The following is a 17,111-nucleotide window of genomic DNA, read 5'->3' as shown; positions in this document are numbered from 1 at the left end:
TTGATACAGGCTAAGCTTTATTACTTCAGCAAATGAATTACTTAATGTTTTTTAAAAATATCAAGTATGTCCCAGTTTATCTCTGAGAAGTTACCTTGTATAGTGGATACATTCCATCAATGGAGGATGTACGGGGCTAATCAACCAACCAATTCAATAATGAAGATATTCATTAGCCAACAAAATTACAAAAGATCCCGTCAAAAACATTTCTAAAACTATTACTTTTTGGGTTATCTTTGTTCTGTCTCCACCAAAGCTGATAAGATTTCCTCCACCTAATCATCAACTTAGCTAAAGGACAATATGGTAAAATTTCAAAGACGCTGGATTAAAAAGGAGAGGAGTTACTGGGCTGTCAGCAACTGCCCCCAAGAGAAACACTGACAAAGACAAAATCACAGTCTGTTATGCTCTGCTTCACAACAGACTATCCAGAAATTACAGTAATCAGGCAGGACGGACTGAACAACAACAACGAAATTAGTATCACTTCTTTTTCCTGTTGCCCTTTGTGCTATACACTTCTGAGTAAATAAAGTTTATTTTGCATTTCTAGCAAGGTTGTTGGTCACAGTTCCCTCTTAGAGGAGGTTTTCCCCTTTCTCCTAATAACTACAGATAATGGTGATCATGTTCTGGATTTACTGATTAAATCCCAATTTACAGACTAACCCTTTTGGAATTAAAAGCGAGTAAATGATCTTCACTCACTACAGTAGCGCAAGACACTACGTGACATCTGCTAGAGAGTGCTGGAAGTGATTAATATTGTTTGCTTTGTTGAGGAGACAGTTTCCAGACACTGGTAGGTTTTGTAATCATGCCTTTTCCAACAATTCCAGCCCACCTTGCTTCAACAACTGTTCTACAACAGTTTCTGGGTAAAAACCTAGCATAGAGAATACACATTATTCACACTGATTAATTTATTACATGCATACAAGCATGAAATAGCTGGCCTTACTACTTTTCTCCCAAAAGTCCCAGAGCAAAAAGAGCACACACGGTTGGACTGTCAAGTGGTACTTCACAGAGGCAAAATAAAACACAACAAAACAAACCACCAGAAAACCAACCAAGCAGACGAGAAAACCCACCCAAAACCCAGATTTCGGTACCCAGAGAACACCCTCAAGGACCTCAAAGTTCAATCAGACCCAGCTCACCCTGGAATAGTCACAACTGTCATAAATCTGTTTAATGCAATGTTTCTGAAAAAGACATACAATGAATAATTTTAATGCATTCATTTCGAAGTTTGATATTTCAGTGTCTTTCACTTTCATTGGCACAAAAAGTATTGAGTTCACACAAAATGGGAAAGCAGAGGAAAGAGTTCTGTTGTCAACTTTCAAAAACATTCACTTCTTTTAGAGATAAAAGTACAAATGTATTAGAAATGTAAATGCATTCACATCTAAAAAGCTAAGATTGTTGAAAAGAAAAGTGTCAAAGCTGGTGATGCCCAAAAAATACATTTCCTACTTTGTTTGGGGGTTTTAATAATGAGTCAAAAAATAGGAACATGAAGCTGGACCTTTTTATGATATACAAAGTTTATTAAATATATCCTCCTGTAACAGTGAAAGATTGGAGCCTAGCAAGAGTTTAAGGAAGGATTTTGCGTTGCCATGAATTCCCATCAAACCAATAGAAGAATGCTGCTGGTACATACGTGATCTCTCTTTATAAAATAAGGTGAGGCCACTGTCTAGAAATACCTGTCATTTTGAGTAAAGCAGCATTTGGTGCTACTGGTACCAAGACTGAGAACAAAAGATCACTCATTTCACAAGTCCACACTAGTTAACTAGTCAGATTTTACCTTCTAGAATCTACATTCTCCCCTTTTCCCTCCTTCCCCCCAAAAGAAAAACTACAAAAAAAAGCCCCAACACCCAACCCCCTCAGTTCAAAAATATATATTTAAATATGCTGACAATTTTTAGAGCACACTCTCCTGCCTTGTTTTCATTGATTGAGCCCTCCTAGCAAATCGTATACAGCCATAGTATCTAGATGCTATCTACTCTAGATTTAAATGCCATAATAGAGTCACAAAGATGGCTTTTGTTGAGCAAGGTCCAAGATGTTCTTGCTCAGGAACCTTCTCTGCAGCTGAAAAGAAAAGCAGAAGTCATCTTTTTTGCTCTAATGTACATTCTGCCTCTGCTGGCATATGACATGGGGTCCTATACATGGATAAGGAAGGTGAGGACTACTACTGAAATACTTTTTCACTTTCAAAGTAAACATGCAGACAAGATAAATAGTAGGAAAATCGTGCAGTTACAGTAATACAACAGTGTTTTTAAATAGGAAAATGTGTTTGTGTAAATACAGTTATAAAATCTATTTAACTAAAACAGTGAAAAATAATAATGATTATATTTAATAGTAAAAAGATCTTCTTGAGCGGGGAAACTAACAAAACTGTATTTTCTAAGAATTTATATCTTATGTCCCTCCACTGAAATCACAGCTACCTCAGCACCTCCTACTCCACCTCCCCAGTGACCCATTGCCCTTCAACAACTCCAGTTTGTTATTTCCTCTAAATTTTCTTTCCCATCAGCAAACACATAAAGTATTCCCAACTTCCTCCAATATCCCTGAAACAACAGCTGGGCAAAAGACATTAACTGCTATAACTTGTTCCAAGAAATGCAAGCACTGACTGGCCAGGCCATTAGGAACAGAGATATAGTGAGCTCATGATGCAATCTTTCCCTTAGTAGGATAGTAATTTTTGTCCTTTTCTTGTAATATTCCAATGCTTTATGAAGATTTTAGGAACTCTGTATTCTCAAGCCCCTTCTCTGATTTCAAACCCGATGGAATTGGCCACTGGTTTCAAACCAGTGGAGGAGGAAGGGAGGAAAGATTAGCAAATGAACAGAGTGCAATTGTAGAAGTGTTGTCCCCTTAGGAACCAGACTAAAAAACTAAGAAAACTTTTTCCATGGAACTTTCAGTAAAATCATACACTGTCTCAGAGACTTCCTGACTATAAACATATCCATACACTATAAACTATAGTTAGATATAATTTCTCATAGATACATTAATTTAATAGTAGTATTATTACAATTATTACAATTACAATAATATTTACTATTGTAATACATAATTCATAGGCCCTTGTATAGAAAAATAGTTGTCACATTATTGCAAAAATTTACCTTGTACGTTAATTTGTTTTTGGTATAATTGGGCACCCATAAAATTTTTCGAGTGACCTTTCTCACTTGGCAATCTATCACAATATGATCCTGTGCCAGAGGTTTCTTCCCTATTCCCTTAAGGCTAAAGATGTTTTCAGTGCCAGCTGTATCATTTCGCAGAATAAGCTTTCCCTATGACAAAGAAAGAAGAAGAAAAAAGAAGCGTCAGCACTGTAAAAGTCCTCTTTGGCTGCCAAGCCAACTCCTTTAGTCTATTAATCTTAAATCCAGGCAACAAAGCATCTTTACAAGGAAGTGTTCCTGTTGACTTTTCTAGTTCTTAAGTAAACTCTGCTGTTAAACAGAGAAGAAAACTAAAGAAACAAAAGCTTTTAAGTTTTCTAAATTAGGAAATTTAACAATATAAAGCCTTCATACTTCTAGATTTTCTACCTCTTGGCTTCTTCCTGGAAAACAAATATCCAAGAAAATATGTTCTCATGCATCCTTATTCCTCATGTAAAATATAACTTTGCTCAATCATTTCCACCTGTCCTTCAACTACAATGTTCTTCATAATTATTTGTCATCGAAGGATTCAGGGCTTTTGACTTTTTAATACTGAGTTTTATAGTACTGGATTCCTAAACTACATTATATTTGGCTGGTAATGCATGCAGAAACTAATGTTTCACAGAACAATTTTTTTTCTTTTTTTTGTCTTTGGCAAGTCACACATTTGAATAGCAACCTGCAGTCAAAATCTCTCAGCTAGTATACAGGCAAAAATACGTATACTGCTTCTTGCTAAAGGTGTCATAGCCTTTGCTCTGCTCTTCATTTTAGCATTCATAATAGTGATTACTCTGATGGCAAAAGCAGCTTCTAAGTAGTGGCTTAACTTGTAACAGAAATTATTTTATGAAAACAAAGTACCCATCACATAAATTCATTTGTGATGTATGCATGCAACGAGAAATACTTAATGGTACTACTTCATTACTTAGGTAATGAAATACGATTTAATATATGTATTTAAATTCAAACTAACACAATGTACATTTTTATGATCAAAGTTCAGAATCTCTACAGAGTAACTGGTTGTTTCATTAAAATGGAGGGTTTGATAGAAGACCAAATAAAGGAAGAGCTAACAAAGGGTGGTGAGGAAATCTATCATGTCTAGTCTTAAGCTTTGCAAAGTTAGTTCCTTTGTTTTTTCACTTCAGCTAGTAGGCAATCTTTCAATTTCTGACTCTCAAGCAGATGCTTAACGTTAGTAACTGCTTAAGCACTTTCCTAATTTGGACACTGATGTAAATTTTATTGACAGAAGCATCCTTTTCAAATGTTGAAACTAATTTGCCTCTTACCGTTGTTATGCACTCAGCAATAGGCTTGAACATGAGAGGATACAGAGCTGTTTCACCTGATCCCACATTTATTAGAGGAGGGCCATAAAAACCCTGTCCTTCCAAAATTGCTTCAAGTTTCCAGTCCTGGCTGGACATGTTACTCTGAAATCAAAGTAAAAATGTAAATTAGATTATGCATTTAAAGCTCTTAACATGCATTTCAGCTTTTACTTGCAGTTAGCATCAAATCAGAGCACAGTACTCATTTTCCCAAAGTACTGTGCTCAGAGCACCTTTGGGGAGAATAAAAGTGTATTTTAAAAATGAATTAAGCTAATAGTAAATCCCTTATCCCTGGCAGCCTGAGGTACTGGTATCAATACTATGATACCAGTATATTCAGCAAGAACGCTCATTAGAAGAATATGTAAACGATATAGCTAATGGTCAAGATGGAATTTATAAGTATCATTAAAAGCATTTACAAGTATCTTTATGGTGCTGTTTAATGCTTGCCAAAATTCTGTCCCTTTTGCATCTGTAGAAAATCTTAGTGTACCTCTTTGAAGTGCTGATGTGGTATACTAGCATATATTGCCTCATTTGGCTACTGACTATATTACAAGATCAGCCTTGCTTACAAATTAAGGACTCTGTCTCCAAAGGAGTATTTACAGTCCTATCTTCTCAGAAACTGGTCTTTCAAGAGACTAATCTATTTTAAAGAATCCCTGTCCTGAGTAGCATGAAAGCCTATTTAAGAAACATGTTTGTCTTGCATCCAGATGTATCACAAGACTGCTTGATTATGGTAGAAAGTAAGATACTTTGTAATACATGCTTAATGGGGCTGCATAAAAACAGTAAAACTAAAATGATGCTATCCAGCCTCCTAATATTTGAAGGAACCAGATGACCAAACATCCAGTCTCCAAAAAGGTGAACATTCATCTGAAAAAGAAAATAAACTGGCATTCAAGAACTAACACCTGCCTTGCCAAAACAGAGAAGATTGATCTGATTTATGAAAAGAAGAAGTAATCCTTTGATCCATAACAGCCTTTTTGCATGGAAAACTATATAGAAATGTCAGAGGTGAACAATGGGGTTTGGGGAATAGAGATGATACTTCGATCCTTGTTTCCTTCTTTGAAAGTCTCTCAAGCTCAGCTATCTCAACCTCAGAAACTAAGAACCACCACCTGTGGTCATCAGAGCTAACCCCATGGCATGGCACAAGACCTGCAGTATCATATATCTAAGGTTTGATTAAGATGTATGATTAATGCTTAATTCTTAGTTGTTAAGAGGTAAATTTCCTAGTTGAGCACAAATGCCTGTTTGGAATGGTGAGATTTGTATAGTGCCTCAGTTTTTCAAAATACTTCCATCACTGTGGTCTCCAATTCTGTAATAACAACAATTACTTCATCTCTGGTAGAAAACATGGGGGGGGGGAAGTAATTAACTGGTATCCTCATGCTGAAGACAAAATGAAAAAAAGGCATCAAAAGTTTATTTTTATTCTCATACTTTTTTTCTCCACATCAGGAACAACTTTATCCTTTTGAAAACCAGCTTGATCAGTTTTAAGACTTTCAGGTCATCACCCTTTGCTAATCTACTGTTTTAAAAGGTGGTACAGCGGAAAAATATCACCATGATTGTTTTGGTAAGGAAAAGAGGAGGACAGTCAAAATTTGGGGGCTTAAGTTGTTTTATTTTCAGTGATTTCTAGTGTCATTGGTATCAGATGCTTCCTTTATCCACACTAGTGATGATTACCCCAATAAGTATTTCTTCTTAATCTCGAACACAAAAACTTGTCAGCTGGAGAAATGCAGTTGACAAACATGGTCACTTTGAAATTCTTCTATAACAAATCCTTCTAATACAGCATGAATTTGTCAAAAATATCTTCTAACAAAAGATATTAAGGTCAACCACAAACATTAGAAAATAAAATATTTGTTAAATTCTACTCCCTTGAATTTGTGCATTTACAAACAGTTTTAATTACTTAATCATCTAATTCCTACAGGATCTCTGCTTAATGCGAAATCTTATCTGAAGCCTGTTAAGTCAGTGAGAAACACAATTAATGCTAAGGGAGTTAGAATCTTTTCACAGGATGGTAGGTGATTAAAGCCAAGGTACATAATAAGGCTGCATGTATAGTATACCTCTTTCACTGGAGAGGCTGGAAGTGAATGATGGAACAATTACATGATTCTCATGCTTGCGAGTTATTCTGGTTATTCTTATTCTGGTTCTGTCACTAATTCAGTGTGTGGCTTTAAGCAAATCACTTGACTGTTTTATTTGCTCCATTTATAAAGTGTTCCACCTACCACACAGATGTTATGACAGTTTGCTAGTGTCCACAAAAAGTGCTTTGAACACTAACTATTAGGTTCAAGAAACTAAGTTTAGCAGGTTGAACAACCCCATACCTCAGTTTCACTCTCTATGAGCATCTGTCTTCCTCCATAGAGTATTTCAAAGTTCAGTAATTTGAATGACAAATATAACAGTGCTAACTAACAACGTAAAAGTATGGAAAAATTTCTGATAGATGCAGAAGCTCCAGCTAGAATGAATGTATATAAAAATGTAAAGTATCTAACTCCTTACCAGAGTAACACACATTTCTTATACTGAACATGACAGAAACCTTGTGAAAAAAATAATATGCAATTGCAAAATTAAGCTTAGGATGTAAAAGGACAGGAACAACTTCACACTTTTATATTTGTTTGTTCATCAATGTTTGATTTTGAAAATTTAGGGCATAACATTTAGAGCAGACTTTGTGACTATGTGCATTCATTCCATAGACAAGAGACAGACTAACAGAGATACACATTCCCGCTCTCACAAACACATGCATACACACCGACAGAGTATACGCTCCAATTGGGGTGCTTTTTATTTCCTTCCTAAGAAAACAAGCAAGACTTAAGAGTATAGGAGCATGACACAGGCATGAAATTTAAAATCATACATTTAGGAACACTCAGAAGTGAAAAAAAAAATAATCAAAATAATAAAGCAAATCTGTTTAGAAACTCTCTATTTAAAGGAGGTGGGAAAAAACCTTACCTTTCTGTGTTATGTAACAGCTGTTTTTCAGCTAATGTAACATTCAATAAATCAATGTTTAATAAACAATATATGAATATCTTAAAATCTATGTGTAAGAAAAGATAGCACAGTGATATGGTTTCCTTTCATTTTCTTTACTTTTTTTTTCTTTCTTAATGAACTAGTTCCTTGTCTACTTTCAGTATTTCACAGAGTATCCACAGTATGGTCTTTCCCCAGACCTTAAGTCTCCTTGTTTGAATCTGCCCCCGCTATTTGTCTACAAAATCTCAGAATAATTTTTCTATAAATTAACTCACTGCTATTCTTCAGTGTTAATATCAACAAATGGTTACATCAAGTACAAACCATAGTTCAAATTTCAGTAAGTATTTTACCATTTTTATCTCTTAAAGAATTTTTACCCTTTCTCTCGCAGCTTAAGCTCCTTCCCTATCATTTTTTCATATTTTTTTTCTTTTAAATCAGAAAAGTTCTCTAAATTTTGAGCAATAATTTTCTGAGGGAGCTGATATCTGATATTCCAACCTATACTCCGTCTTTACTTCCTGGTCTTACTTGTCACGTGTCAAGGGTTTCAGATACAAAATAGGTACGATAAAACTATACTTGGTATACTGCATATGCTTGCCATATTTTTTAAATTGTATGTAATCTAGTTCTTCTATTTTACTCCTCAATATCTCTCCTTTTTTCCAGAAACAATACATTTATTCCCTAGATTAAAGAACTCCTTTTTTTACTTTCAGTGTTATAACATTATTAAATAACAGATTAACAATTGTGAGGACAGAAGTGAAACATTAGAAATAAGCCCATCAAATCAATAATTTACTTTAAGAACTGCCAGAAACTATTTTTCCCAATAAGCTTTATATTATGTCCAATATGGACTTTGAGTAGTAATACTCAAGTCAGTATTTACGTGCATTTGTACATTTTACAACTGTAAATTTTAACAGTATTGATCTGGAGTCCAGTTTTTAAAAATCCTGAATCTTAGTTTAGTTTCTGGTAGTAAAGTGAACTTACTATTGGAATATTCTGAACCACTGCCTGGTAAGCTGGAGTTAGAAATTCAAGCTCTGCTTCAGCATGGTCTGTATTCACTACACATTCAATCTCATAGACACGAACATCGCAGGAGGACTTCAGAAGAATCTGACAGTGGTAGCAACCAGCATACCGAGGAATGAATTTTATAGGAAGCTCAACTGCATCACTTCTATCTAAAAACAAAACAAAAAAATTGCAGTGTTGTAAAGCTTTTAAGAAACATTGAATTCACAAGCAGAATCTGGAGAGAGTTCCAATAAACTGTAGGAGCGTCTCCCCAGCAGTACATGCAACAATTTAAAAGAAACCATAGAATTTTAGGACTCTCATCATATAAGCCTAGCCAAATTTTTATTTTCCTAAAAAAAGGTATATTTAAGCATCTAAACAATATTTTCTATTGTTTTTAGTAGTGCACAGAGAGACGTACTTTAAAAGATCTATTAAATCTAGTAGAAAAATTTAAGGTGTATGAATTTCTGTAAATATCAAAAAAGTATAGTAGTTACTATACTTTTGTCAACACTTACCATGAGAGATATCAGAGACAATACAGTATATTTGGCTAATAGTAGCCCCAGCAATGACTGGAATTCTGGTAAGATTAGTAGTTCTCATGAGAGCTACTCATTAGACTTCTCCTATGCCCAATTTTGGATGGAACGTCTGAGTTTCCAAAAATGCCAGGGGTGTCCAAGTTGGAACAGAATCATGAAAAGTCCCATTTGCCCAATCCACAGCATGTAGGAAAAACTCCCCACAGTAATCTCTGGAGTAAGGAAGAAGCAATACAAATGCTGTCCATCTTTGGACATAGCAAGGTCTAACAATTCTGCTGCAAAGACTTCCTCCTCTGCTCTTGCTTACAGAAAGGATCAGACTCTTTCACGGTATTTTAAGCCCTTCACTAGCCCTTGTAGGACACTTTCCAAAGGAGAAGGGAAGGCACATGAGGAGCTCCAGTGACTGGCCATAAAAAGAGTTCCCCAGTCCAACTCTCCCAAGAGTCTCTAAGAAACCTGAAAAACTACATGAAGACTGCAGCTGTAAAAACTTCACTGTAGTTTTATACGTAACAAAGACTGTTTCTTTTCACTGTTTTCCAAGGTTAGAAACCAACGCCTAAAGTTGGAAAAGATAATGAGGAAGGTCAGAGACAATGTAATGACACAACAGAACCTTACAGATAAAACTCCAAACAAATTGCTTCTCCCTGAGGGAGAACACCTGACAAATTCTTGTGGAATTTCCCTTCTTCTTCTTCTTCTTCTTCTTCTTCTTAATTTGGCTTTTTTTCTGACGATACGTATAACAAGTGGACTCAAACTATTCTAATATCTTCAATGACAACTACTGAATTTTGAAAGTGCAATCAATCTTTATTCATGATGCTGCTCATTCTGTTTCACAAAGTGGTGCTCCTCATGTATTCAGTTCTCACCTCTCTGCAAATGAACAGCAAATTGAAGCTTTCTTCTTGCCTTATGTCATCACGACTTCAGTTTTTTCACAAAAATAGCTCAAGTTCAAGAGACGAATCATACAGAATGACATTATTAATCTTTCAACATTACTAGGCTACCAAAAAGATTATAAATTGCACTTCAGGTTTAACCCTCTCTGAAATAAATTAGTTTGTTCTCTTTTAAAGACAAGATTAATGGCCTGGTAATTTTTGAATTATTACTTTTTTTTTCTATTTTGTCACTAAGTTATTATCCCCATTGGCTATCTTCTACAAAAGTGATCTGAGTTTGTCAGTTATGCAAGGAATGAAACTGTCTTTTCCATTCTTCAGTTCATTAGTACAGTCCCTAATTTTCTCTGTCTACAAGAATTATTTTAGGATGTTGAAACAAAATATTTACTTAAAGTCCAGATTTGAAATATTGCATTTCAAGATAAAGTAGATGCTTACAACGTGTATTTGAAGAAAGACAATGCAGTGTACTGGAAGCTCAAAAATATTTCTGCATGAGTTTTACTTTCTTGCACTAAATGGAAACTGTAATTACTAATAATTAGGGTTATCTTTCACTGAGTTGGACCCATTTTTTAAATGCACACTTTCAAAGAGAAATGCCTCCTATAGAAAATTTAAAAAGAAAAACAAGAAGAGTCTTCCTACCCATCCCATTCCATATTTATAATATTTAGTTTAGCATTACTTTTGTTAAAATATTTATTTCTTATGCATTAAAAAAATACATTGAAGAATAGGTCAGTTGAATAATTTAAATATTATGATCAATTACAATCAATGAAAAGGAAAGCAAGCAATTGGTGATGTTTATTTAACATGATAAGTATTTTATGCAATAAGACATGGTTTCTGAAGTGAGACAGGATCTCCAAATCAAAATTATTACAGAAATCACTTGCCTGTGATTTATAGGTGAAGGTTGGTTTTTTTCTGCAAAATGTTTTTTCATGCTAATTTTAAATACCATAAGGTAAACTGGACTTAAAAGTTTCTCAGCTTAGCATGTTTTCTTCTTTCTCAGTCTCATAAGATATTCAGCAAAGATTAGTCTAGGAATTAATTCAAAGATTTAATTAAAATAATCCATGGGGTCACAACTGGCCTAACAATTTCTAAGACAAAAGTAGTAACGGTAAGCAATGGGCAGCATTTATGTTATTTCTATGTAACAGGAAGGAGAGCCTGCATTCATGGAAATGAATGAGACTGCAAGCATTTCTCCAACAGTGAAAAGTCAGGCAGAACAATACAGGGGTTTGCTACAGTTTCCTTCCCTAGACAGGATAATTTATTGTTTGATGAGGAGATATTTCATGTGAAATAGGCAAACAGTTTTATTTTATAGATTTGTGTTAGACAAATGCCTATGGGAAACATTTACTTGATCCTGAATCTGACTATCTGAATTGGGTTTAGTTGTGAGACAGTTGTCAAAACAGGGGTATTTGCAAAAGCAAAACTTTTGGTGTGTAATATCACCATACGTTCTTGGAAAGCTAAATTACAGCACATAGGTGTTCGTCGTTCTCTGGCAACTGCCTGGCATCTTGTGCCATTTACTTATTGCAAAAGACAATCTGATCACCATCTGGAATTAACAAGGTCCATGTCTTCTGGTTCTTAAAAATCTTACAACTCATCATTTTAGATCTGCCTGACCTGAATTCAAAGTTAATCCTCTAACTGCATTAGCCAACAAATAGTACCTTTCAAAGAAAAGTAATGACAGTTCTTTTGACATTAAAATGTAAGAAAAAACATATTCTAGAGATTAGTAATAATGGCACTTAGTAATCGCTGTTTAGCCCTATTACAAATTGTGGGAGGAGGGAAAGAGCAAGAATAGAAATGCTGTTCTTCCATATCACAATCTGTTGGCATAATTTCTGAAGGTAGGAAACTATGGGCCTTCAGCAGTTAGTCAACTACTTGCACATTATATTAGCTTTTATTCAGCAGTGATGGTTCTATCTATTTAGAAGCTCAAAGCTAAATTTCACTTATCTCAGCCTCTGACACCACACGTGTCACAAACAACTGGTTAAATTAACCTGAAGACTGAATTTGCAGGTATGGACTCCTAGAAGGTTAAACAAGCAATCACATTGAAGAGTCCAGACTCTTCTGACTTCTGTTTATATATCGGGTCTTCAAATGAGCTCATCTGAATTAGAACATCACTTTACTCAGTAGTCTTGAAAAAGCAACCACTCTTTTATATCCCTTAATGAGTGCTGATATGTTTTGAAATTTTTGCTATCACTGTGTATGTTTATTTGCTGATTTTCTTTCACTTTATCTGAATATAACAGATTTGTAGAAGAGTTTCTAAAAAACCTACTAACTGTTTATTGGTCCTTTTTTCCACTTAAATACAGTATATCATTACACATCTAAGCAAACTGTTAAATACATTCGATCAATTCGAAAAGGAAGATCTACTGGGGGGAAAAAAAGGAATGAAAGCAGGTTTTCCTTAATTGATTTAAAAATGCAAATGGCAGAGATTTTTTTCAATGTCTTGTCGAGAATACTCAGCAGCCATGTTCATGTATCACATTCGGAAGCCAGTGAAGAGCTGTGTGGCACTACAATAAAGTAGAACAAAGAGTTTCTTGGGGGTTGGTTGTTAATAAACATTGTCCCTTAGTATTTCTAAAGAATACTCATAAAAGCTTTAGAAACAAGCAGGCTACACAGTCACTATGTCAATGGACAACTGGAATGCTGCCAAGTAAAAAGTTTGGTTAATACAACTTAAGAAACATAGTAAAGCTAAGGTGCTTTCTTAAGTCATCCAATGCATAGCCCCTACTGAAAAGGATTAGCCAAATTATAAAGTATTACATTGAGAAAAATACAGTAGAGTAATAATTCAACGTCTCTTTATCTAAAATCACAGACAGCTAAGATCTCTCTAAAACTTATGCCCAAAATTTACAAATATCAAAAATTTCAGAAGTGATTCTTCATGACTGGAAGAAGGAAGTGACTGAGACAAGAAATTTAAAAAACAGGCAACAGAGGGGAAAAGAAGGAAGATTAAGCAAAATTTCTTACAAACAGAGAAGAGAGCTCAGAACTAATAAAATGAGTACACTGAATGCATAAGTATTACATGGAGAGAATCAAAGACCAAGTTTTTATACCACTTAACTGCAAAATAGTAAGTTAATGCAAAATTAGTAGTGAAGGCTTAATGCCAAAAAGATATAACAAGAGCTAGCTAGAGACTTCCGTAGTACATGATAATACACATTCATTTCTTTTTGCAATCTAGAATTCTCTACGGAAGGAAGTTTTCTTTTTAAAAAAGAGAAAAAAAGTAAGCCAGTAGTTGTTTTAACAGAAGTCAGGAAGAAGCCACAACAATCTGAATAAATTAACTGCAAGAAAAATTATCAAGAAAGCAGAAAATTTCTAACAATTCTTGATAGTTCTGTAGAGAAAGCTTTTTCATCCATTCACTGGGGAGGAAAGAAAGAAAAAAAAAGAGGGCTGTTTTTGGATATTCTTTGCAAGTATAATAGTAGGCAGCCAGCATTGTCAAATCCTGTAGTAAGAGGCAACAGAACTCTGATATTAGCTTTTGATACTGAATCTAAATTAGATAGCAAAGTGGAACAACATTTTTTCATTGAAAATGCATTGTGGACTTTTCTTTCTTCCTGGACAACTTTAATGCTGAAACAGTACAACCTAGCCACAAAAAATATGGTTTTAGTTTTATTTTCCTGCCTAGGTTTTTTATGTCTATCTTTACAAACTAGGAAAGAAACTAAACCATATGGCATGACTAAAACCATTCTAGGTACATGCTTGCCTTAGAAAAGTTCAACAACATACATGCTTATAAAATACAGTAAGTGTATATTGGGACATACTTGCTTAGGAGCATATCCATTTGAAAATTAAAACCTTACCATTATTTTAAAGAACTACACAAATTTATCTTTACTGATGTTATACATAATTTTATCATTACATGGCAACTGTGGTTGGTATTTGGTTATTATTACAATTCATAATATAAAGTATTGATATGCTGGTACTGACATGCTGCTGTATTGCTTTTGCGTATCAATTGCTATCAATCATTTACTCCCATATATTTTCTTTCCTTTAAAATACCGTAGTCCAACGGTATTATATCAGGTTTCTGCTAATAGTACAATTGGTAATGTAAAGTCCTTTCAAGGCAGAAGATTGCAAACAAAAAATCAGTCTGAAAAAAGAAAACCAAATAAACAGGAAGCCCTTCTTATAAAGTACTTGCATGCTGTAGTATCCATGAACTGTCACATGCAAATATGTGAGGAGCTCTACCTCAGTGTCGTGGTTTAAACTCAGTCGGCAACTGAGCACCACACAGCCGCTCGCTCACTCCCCCCTACCCGGTGGGATGGGGGAGAGAACTGGAAGAGCACAAGTGAAAACTCATGGTTCAGCCATCTCCAGGAAAGCAGGGCTCCATCACGCGTAACGGTTACTTGGGAAGACAAACACCATCACTCCAAACGTCCCCCCCCTTCCTTCTTCCCCCAGCTTTATATACTGAGCATGACGTCACATGGTATGGAATGTCCCTGGGGCCAGTTTGGGTCAGCTGTCCTGGCTGTGCCCCCTCCCAGCTTCTTGTGCACCTCCAGCCTTCTCAGTCAGTAGAGCATGGGAAACTAAAAAGTCCTTGACTAGTGTAAGCATTACCTAGCGACAACTAAAACATCAGTGTGTTATCAACTTTGTTCTCATCCTAAATCCAAACCACAGCACTGTACCAGCTACTAGGAAGGAAATTAACTCTATCCCTGCCAAAACCAGGACACTCAGGAATTTCTACACATTTCTTCTTCCATTACTCAAAGCCATCGCCAGTGTTATGTTACAATACATAAAGGCACAGTCTATTCCAGAAAATTCCTGAATTTCCTAACTCTGGGATAAATGTTTATTGTTCTTAGACCTGGGTACCCACCATGGTGCTTTAGTTTTAGATATTGGTAGCAATAGATCTTGTATTATTTAGGCAATTGCTCAAATTTATCTGTAGAATGTTTCCCTTTCTACAACAGAGAAGATCCTATGTATGCCTGAACTTTATTTTCCAAATTTTGTGTGTACTAAAATTATTGTCCTTAATTTTGTTAAACTTCGGTGCAAATAATGTATGAGTACTCAGAAATCTGACAACCAACTTCCACAGTCCACAGTAACATTTTTTAACATTTTTTTTTTTTTCCCTAATCATTCAACTAATTTTTACTTTAGCTTTGATTTTTCAGTCTTCATTTATTTCAACTTGATGTCTAGAAATGTATAGTTCTATTTATTTTTGTGCAATTTTAGCTTTTAAGTATTTTATTCTTCTTCCCCTGCTTGTATAATTTGACTGCATAAAATGTTCATTTCACTTCTAATACCAAAAGACACATTACTGGACATTTATCTTAACATTAGAATTTCACCAAATAATTCTTATATTAAGCCCTAGCCTGACAGTTGGAACAAAAGTGTGTATCTTAGGAAAGCTTCCACTTTCTTTTTTATAAGACTAAGTGGTAGAAAGATTGTTGTTTCTCTTGAGTTTGTGTCAATATTTAATAAACCTCACACTCACATCATTTTACAGGTATCATAAATTGTTTCATTACAAATCTCTGTGTTATATAGAAAGCGCTATGCTTTCTGCATGCAGCCCTTTACAGTCAGACATATTCTCCCTTTTTAAGTACTTACAGGTAACCTGAACAGGACCTCTTTCCCACAGAGATCACTGAGAGATCAAGTTATTCAAGCTTTCAAGACCCTGAAATAATTATTACAGCACTTCCCTGAACCCTTCCTCATTTGTAACCTCCCTTCTAAAGTATGGAAACAAGAACTGGATGTGATGTTCCAGTAATACTCTCCCTTTCATAAAATGGTAACAGCACTTTTCAATACCTACATGGTATTTTTCCACTTACGCGTTCAAGGATCCTTTTTTTTCAAAATTTTCCAAAAAATTCCTTAATGAAAGTGAGAGGGAGCTGAAGTCAGAAAAACACAGAGTGGGAAATAAGGCTGAAAGCTTTAGTTCACACTGTGAGATAAGTACTCTTCTACTTTGCAGATTTCTTAAACTTTTTCGGATACATAACTTTGCAAAACAAAGCCTTTCCTCCCCTTTCAAACTACGTTATTTCGTCTTTGATACATACATTATTTAGTATAAAAACTATGTTGTTCAAATAAACCAAACTGCCGATGAAGCTGTTCTGCTTAGTTAAAACTGATCTTTCATTAACTGCTGAAAAGACAAATAGGATGGATTTCTGTTTTGGTTTTCACAGTTTTACTCAAAAATCCATAGCCATTTCCTTCTTTCCCCACCATAATCTGTGTCGTGCTGCTAGACAGGAGCAGCAAATATACAGCAGATAAACTGCTTATAAACTCTACTAACCAAAGATAATATGGAATCATAGAAGAGTTTGGGTCACAAAGGACCTGTAAAGGTCCGTGGGCAGGGACATTTAACTAAATCAGGTTGCTCAGAGCTCCGTCCAGCCTGACCTGGAATGTTTCCAGGGATGGGGCATCCACCACCTCTCTGGGCAACCTGTGCCAGTGTTTCACCACCCTCAGCATAAAAAATGTCTTCCTTACATCTAGTCTGAATCTACCCCCCTTTAGTTTAAAGCCATTCCCCCTTGTCCTGTCGCAACAGGCCCTGCTAAACAGTCTGCCACCATCTTTTTTATGAGCCCCCTTTAAGTACTGACAGGCTGCAATAAGGTCTCCCCAAAGCCTTCTCTTCTCTCGGCTGACCAGCCCCAACTCTCTCAGCCTTTCCTCATAGGAGAGGTGTTCCATCCCCCTGATCATTTTTGTGACCTTCCTCTCGACCCGCTCCAACAGGTCCGTGTCTTTCTTATGCTGAGGGCTCCAGAGCTGGACGCAGCA

General features: G+C 35.5%; 1 protein-coding gene across 1 annotated transcript in view; it reads right to left on the bottom strand.

The window, feature by feature from the left end:
• The window catches only part of CFAP47 (cilia and flagella associated protein 47), a 382,585-nt gene that overhangs the window by 175,877 nt on the left and 189,597 nt on the right, over positions 1 to 17,111 (bottom strand). The window contains 3 exon segments of the mRNA XM_019473044.1: positions 3,186 to 3,359; positions 4,541 to 4,684; positions 8,660 to 8,856. Of these exon segments, the coding sequence (XP_019328589.1) occupies positions 3,186 to 3,359; positions 4,541 to 4,684; positions 8,660 to 8,856 (515 nt within the window).

The sequence above is a fragment of the Aptenodytes forsteri genome, unplaced genomic scaffold (genome assembly GCF_000699145.1).
Source record: "Aptenodytes forsteri isolate BGI_AS27 unplaced genomic scaffold, ASM69914v1 Scaffold2, whole genome shotgun sequence".
Taxonomy (NCBI): Eukaryota; Metazoa; Chordata; class Aves; order Sphenisciformes; family Spheniscidae; genus Aptenodytes; species Aptenodytes forsteri.
Note: the sequence above shows the minus strand (reverse complement) of the source record. Positions and strands in the feature narration are given on the sequence as shown.